Raw genomic sequence first — 6,754 nt, 5'->3', positions numbered from 1 at the left:
CAAACAAACAACAACAAAAACCTAACTGGCCACTGTCTTGCCACAGTGAATTAGTAGAGAGAATTTGGATAAATGAGATTCTGCCTGACCTTCATTCAAATGTTTGAATGCAAACTGTGTTCTAAACACTCAGCTTCCTGGGGTGCCTGGGTGGCTCAATTAGTTAAGTGTCCAACTTAAGCTGAACCTAAGCTGAAGCTTAGGTCACGATCTCATGGTTCATGAGTTCAAGCCCTGCGTCGGGCTCTGTGCTGACAGCTCAGAGGCTGGAGCCTGCTTCAGATTCTGTGTCTCCCTCTCTCTCTGCCTCTTGCCCACTCACGTTCTCTCTCTCTCTCTCTCTCAAAAATAAATAAACATTAAAAAAATTAAAAAAAAAAATTTAAACACTCAGCTTCCTGAAAAGCTACTGCCAGACATCTTCAGGGCTAATCGTTTCTAGATTATAATGCTGAGGCAAGCAATGGACACTTCCTGGTCATGGCCAGGGTGGGCAAGCTCTCAAAGCACTGTGGACCTGACATTCTTTTCCACTAACTCATCGAAACCACTTGGTCACCGATGGTGCTATATAGCAACCAGGGCTCAGAACAGAGTCTCCTAGCCTCCTGAACAGGATAGAATCTAGAATATTGCTACCTATCCAGGTAGAAAAGAGCCGTCATCCCTACCTTTTGTCCCTCAAGTTTGAAACCACAAGCAGCAACGCCTGTACCCTCAGCATCATTTGAAGCCCCCCCGCCCCCAATGTCTCAGTACATATGCAGTCTGTATTTACCAGCTTGGGGAGGTCTGGTAGAAAGGAGTCTCCTTTCAGGCTTGCTAATAAACACAACCGAGAACGGAGGCGCGCATGTCATTACTATAAGCTCGATTTTATTAGTGTTTGGTCAGTGAGTCTGCCACGAGCATAGAATGAGAGGCAGATAATAAGGACAGGAAGAAACTGATCAACAGTAAAGTGGCCCCATATTTATTTCTCTATTTACAATTTACACTGTACCAGTTTTAACAAAGGATTCGAGAAAGCTAGATATCATACAGGAAATGGTGACTCTAGATAGAGGTAAGGAGCCTTGGTGATTTCTTGCTTTATGATTATTTTTCAATTACAATACAACTACCAACTACCAAGAGCTTAAGTTCCCATTGGAGTGGTACATAACATTTCATTACTACTAGAAACCATAGGAATGTTCCAGGGAAACAGACTATCATCATTTAGTGAGGTGGAGTCTAGCCAAAACCCCAGGCTAACTTCCAGATGCCTGCAGATGAGCTAAAATCCTTTTAAAGTGTTTAGACTCTCCAGACACTAGTTTTAAGTCTTTTCTGGGAACTGGGAGTTTTTATGGGAGGGTAGTTAACTATTGGAAGAAAACATTTGGACCCTGCACAGAAGGCCCTGCAGGGATGGGTGGTAAGTCCAATAAGCAAGATTTCATCTTTTGCAGCTCCTGGATCTCATCATTCCAAGGGCCATAGTGCACCATCAGAACCTTTTCTGCCTTTTGTATTGTATTCAGCGCCTCTGGTATTGCAAACCTGAACCACGGGAGGTAAAAGGAGTAAATCCACCCATTCAACCAAGCAAACTTTAATCAAGGGTTTACTCGCACCCTGTGAAAAATACAAAGTTATAGAAGGTCAATTTGTCCTCAAGGATCTTACAGTCTGGAAGGGTTGGTGAGAGACTTTCACGAACACACGGCAAGGCAGAGATTGAAAACAAAGTTATCAGAAAAAGCATGAAGGTTCCAAGGTCCTGAGAAATGGGAAAATCTCAAAGTGTTAATCTGGTGTTTATGCCACGGTTTACTCAGGAGCCTTCGTCTCCAGGTAACCAAGTCCATCCCTGACCTGCCTCTGTAGCCCTGTTCTCTCTCTCTCTCTCTCTCTCTCTCTCTCTCTCTGACCAAATGGGTGACCTCTGTGTCTTGGGTATCAGATCCACAAACCATTCGTAATCTTAGGATCAAGCTTCAAACACTGCCTCAGCCAGGGTGCACTGATGGCAGCTTTAGCAAGGCTGGAAGTAAGTATTCCATCTAGAAATAGGGCCTCCCAGTGATCTCAGCCGCAAAGGTAGATGACATCAACCCTACTGCTCCTTCCGTGAAGCCTCCAAAGCAGGGTTTCTCAACCTTGACACTATCGGCATTTTGGGCCGGACAATTCTTAGCTGTGGTAACAGCATCTCTGGTCTCTACCCTGAATTGTGACAACCAACTGTCTCCAGACATTGTCAGACATCTCCTGGGGGCAAAATTACTCCTGGTTGAGAAGAGCTGCTTTAAGAGGAACAGGATAGGGAGGAGGAAGAGCTCCTGGACTTGAAGTTGCGAGAGTGAGGGCAATGAGAGAGGTGTGAGGAACCCAAGGACTGAGAAGAGGGGCCACATGCAGGTGGTGGGACTGCTTGGCAACTTCTCCCTAGGAATCTCCTTTCAGAGCTAAGAGCTTTCCCCATATCTCTCAGGAGGAGATTCTAAAGCTTCCATTTTTCCATAAAACAGAAGGAAAGGATCTCTCCTAAAGGGGAAACGAAGAAGTTTCAACATGCTTAACGGCACCACAGAAAAAAGGTAAGGGACAGAAGAACCTAATGAAAGACAGGGAGTGGCCTGGAAAGTGTCAGGAAAAAAGAGAAAGACTTACCCGTTGAAGAAGAGTTGGGCCAGTTTGAAGAGCTCATGGCCCATTTCAACACTGGACGGCCCATGGCGAACCTCAACCACTTGGAGACTCTTCTGTAGATGGGTAGCTGACTTTTGCCAGTCCCCTGCAGAGACACAAAAATCTGGTTCCAGGAGAGAATCACAGTCAACTGTGGATGAATGTTTTCAGGGTGTGGAAAGCTCAGTAGGAGGGAGAACAGCTTTAGCTGAAGGCTAAGAGGTAGGCTAGGGTCATGACCAAACACACAAGGCAAACTTGTTCCTCAGAACAGAAAATGAAGACACAAGTCATACCTAAGGCGGCATAGGCCTGGGCCAGGTCATCCTCCATTTCTCCCACCAGACTGTGTTCTCCTGACAGGAAGCTCTGGGCATCACGCTGGCACCCCAACAATAGCTGAATGGCTCGCTCTATCAATGCAAAGGAAAGTGGCCTCATTACCACACAAACCCAGTCCTGGAAATGTGAACCCAGCTCTTAAGTTCTATATTGGCTGGGTTGAATGTGGAAACCCTACTTTGTCTCCTTCGGTTGTGACCAACCCACAATGTTTGTTCCAGTAAAGCTGTTGTTCTCTTATGTTTTCTCTTTCTATAGAAAAAGGTGCTAGGTGAGGCCTCTCCACATTTACTCTGGGTTTCCAACTTCAGTGGCCTAGATTCCACTTATGACCATGATTTCTCTTGACACTGAAATCTAGGTTAAAGGTCAGCTTTCACAAAGTTCAGTAAATAAATTCCTATGACATCAAGTTCGAAGGCAGAGTTTGCAAGGGTGATGTGGAATTCTACAACTGTCTCTCTGAAGAAAGCAGGATACTTCCATCCATTGGACACACGCTCCACTACTCTCTACAAGAGATGAGGCTCTGATGAGAGCAGAGAATCTCTTTAGAAAATTAAGTCATTAGGCCCTGGAATTAAAAATAAATCCACTGAACTTCTGGATATGCACAAAGATCATGGGTGTCAGAGATAACCCTTTAGTTATCATGGGGGTATTTTAACTTAGCTCTCTGATGCACAAGAGAACAACAGCTTAAATCCTCTGGCCCTTTTTCAAGGACACCACACAAATTCAGCTGGTTAGGGTTTGGTCTCATTGGCCTGCATAGCCATCTTGTGGCTGGCATGGGGATAATTAAATGTAATTCTTCCATCATCACTGAGTCTCCTTGAGTCCAAGGTGATCTCAGAATGAATAAAAAGGAAGGGGCTGGAGGACCAAAGCAGGGAGCCAGTCTCACCTGGTTTATCATTTCTGAGAAGCTTCCGGGCCATCCCAACCTGCTGCTGAAGGTCCTGTAACCGAGAGATGAGGTGATCTCTGCTGACTGACTCCATACAGGACGTGCTGCCACAGATCAGTACATCGTCTCCCTGTGGAAGTCAGTTTTGTCTTTATTCCTGTACCACAGTCGGTTAGCAACATTGCATGTGCCTTACATTATAGGGTCACTCCACAGCTTCTGACCCCAAAGAGATGCTGGCAATAATACACCATGACCAAAGCCTGACTCACTTCGGTTTGACAGCAGCAACTCTACTGAAAGCAGTAGATGATCCCACCCTAAGATTTAATTTTTGCAACCAAAATTAAACTGGTATTACAATTCACAGTTTCTTCCCATCTCTAGACTCCTTTCTTATCTCTCTTTAGGGTCAGAGCTTTGGATGACAGACACATTCCTAGTGGTTATGAAAAGGCCATATGAGTACAGAGTTGTTGGGGGCATCTGGGTGGCTCAGCTGTTTAAGCATCGGACTCTTGATCTCAGCTGAGGTCTTGATCTCAGGGTTGTGAGTTCAAGCCCCATGTGGGGCTCAGTGCTGGGCGTGAAGCCTATTTTTTTTTTTTAAAGGGGGTGTCTGAGTGGTTCAGTCAGTTGAGTGTCTGACTCTTGATTGTGGCTTAGGTCATGTTCCCACAACCCAGGGTCATGGGATGGATCAAGCCCTGCATTGGGCTCTGTGCTGAGTGTGGAGTCTGCTTGGGATTCTCTCTTTCTCTCCCTCTGCCCCTCTCCCCGGCTCTTGCTCTCTCAAATTAAAAAATAAAATAAAAAGAGTACAGGGTTGTTGAATCACTTTGTTGTGCATCTAAAATTAATGTGACATTGTGTGTCAACTATACTTCAATTTAAAAAAAGCAAAAGCCATAAGAAAACCAAAGGAAGAGGTGCCAGGCGAGGCCTCCCCACATTTGACCTTGGGTTTGTAACTTCAGCTTTCCAACACATCCAGCTCTACATTACACTTATGGTTCCCCTAAGAATACTGTGTCCTCTGGCAGAGGAGAAAATCTCCGAGGTGAACATTTGCTGGTTTTTAAATGCCAGTATCGGGGCCCCTGGGTGGCTTAGTCGGTTAAGCGTCCGACTTCAGCTCAGGTCATGATCTCGCGGTTCATGGGTTCGAGCCCCGTGCTGGGCTCTGTGCTGACCGCTCAGGGCTTGGAGTCTACTTTAGATTCTGTCTCCCTCTCTCTCTCTGCCCCTCCTCTGCTCGTGCTCTGTCTCTCTCTCTCTCTCTCTCTCTCAAAAATAAACATTAAATAAATTTTTTTTAATTAAAAAAAATAAATGCCAGTATCTACACCCTCATTTGGCAATAGCAACGTGATTTCTCCTGAGGATCCTCTCCTACCCTCCCCCACTCAGGACCCCGTGGCTGAGGGGGTGGTCATGTGGCTCCAATCTGACCCATTCCTCTGGGCCAAATGGCTGGAGGAAAACTATGTGACTGATTTTCCACCAGCCACAGGGATCAGGCCAATGAAATGAAGCACAATTTTGGCCTATACTGCTGTGAGAGGAGCGCGCGTCTTTATCCTCTCGGACCAGGAGGATGTGAGGTTGGAACTGCCGGTAGCTATCTCGCCACCACCACCAGAGGGAAGTCTGTCCGAGGATCGCCTCGCTGAGAAAGTGGAGCTGAGGGAAGGAGGGAGGGAGAGAGAGAAATCGGTCTTGGTGACATTATCTGAGTCCCTGGATCCAGTTGTTATCTGAAGTACCCCCATCCTGGGACCTTTTAGTGATTTATTGAGCAAATACACGCCCAGTCTTTTTTTCCCCCCTTCCCTCTCCCTCACACCAGTTTAGGTGGGATTTTCTGTTATTTGCAAGAGACAGATTACTAAATCCAACGTTTCCTGTGGTTCCCGTGGAGGGGTAACCAGTGTGCGGGGATGATGAGCTGAAGGGGAAGAGACTTGCTCTCAGCCTCCCCTGAGAAGTCTCCAGGCTTCTCCTGAAGATTTATGGCCTCTGGGCTGGATGACTGACCTCCAGCCAAAGTAGAGAAGCAAAAAGAGAGATTTACCTGCATGAGCGCCCCGCAGCTCCTACAGCAGAACGCCTCCCACCGGGGCCCTGTGGCGGCTGAGTGCTTCTCGTTCTGACAAGCTGCGCAACTGCAGTCAAAGAAATACTGTGATCTCAGCTTCTGTTGCCTTTCAGCAGCACGCATCCTGCTCTGGTGAGGCCCTGCCGAGAGACCACATGTGGCCAATAGTGAAGGCAAGAGGGAGTCAAGCACTAAACTCAAAACTTCAGTTTAGGGGCGTCTGAGTGGCTCAGTCAGTTAAGCATCTGACTCTTCATCTCGGCTCAGGTCATGATCTCATGGGTTTGTGAGTTCAAGCGCCGCACTGGGCTCTGCACTGACAGTGCAGCACAGAGCCTGCTTGGGATTCTGTCCCTCCCTCTCTCTGCCCCTTTCCTGCTTGCACTCTCTCGTTCTCTCAAAATAAATGAACAAACTTTAAAATAAAATAAAAATGCAAAAAAAAAAAAAAAAAAACCCTTCAGCTTAGCAGAGGATCTGGTCAATTACTCATCATGTGACAGGTGCCTTTTACTCAAACATTTGTGGAACTAGATATAGAAATAAGCTTCTGGGGTGCCTGGGTGGCTCAATCAGTTGAGTGTCTGACTTCAGCTCAGGTCATGATCTCACAGTTCGTGGGTTCGAGCCCCGAGTCGGGCTCTGTGTGCAAATATCAGACAGAGCCTGGAGCCTGCTTCAGATTCTGTCTCCTCTCTCTGTCCCTCCCCCGCTTGCATGCATTCTGT

At 46.6% G+C, this 6,754-nt stretch overlaps 1 protein-coding gene across 3 annotated transcripts in view; it reads right to left on the bottom strand.

Annotated features, from left to right (window-relative positions):
* The window catches only part of SMYD4 (SET and MYND domain containing 4), a 68,472-nt gene that overhangs the window by 20,810 nt on the left and 40,908 nt on the right, over window positions 1-6,754 (bottom strand). For 2 of the 3 annotated variants that reach the window (XM_030295042.1, XM_030295040.1), the window contains exons 7-11: window positions 6,003-6,166; window positions 3,926-4,058; window positions 2,973-3,089; window positions 2,659-2,782; window positions 855-1,545 (exon numbers count right to left, since the gene is read on the bottom strand). In XM_030295042.1, coding sequence (XP_030150902.1) covers window positions 1,368-1,545; window positions 2,659-2,782; window positions 2,973-3,089; window positions 3,926-4,058; window positions 6,003-6,166 — 716 coding nt within the window. In that variant the 3' untranslated portion in view covers window positions 855-1,367. Of the gene's footprint in view, window positions 1-854; window positions 1,546-2,658; window positions 2,783-2,972; window positions 3,090-3,925; window positions 4,059-6,002; window positions 6,167-6,754 lie in introns of those variants that run through there. The other variant, XM_030295041.1, reaches the window with a different exon arrangement.

This window comes from Lynx canadensis, chromosome E1 (genome assembly GCF_007474595.2).
Source record: "Lynx canadensis isolate LIC74 chromosome E1, mLynCan4.pri.v2, whole genome shotgun sequence".
NCBI lineage: Eukaryota > Metazoa > Chordata > Mammalia > Carnivora > Felidae > Lynx > Lynx canadensis.
Note: the sequence above shows the minus strand (reverse complement) of the source record. Positions and strands in the feature narration are given on the sequence as shown.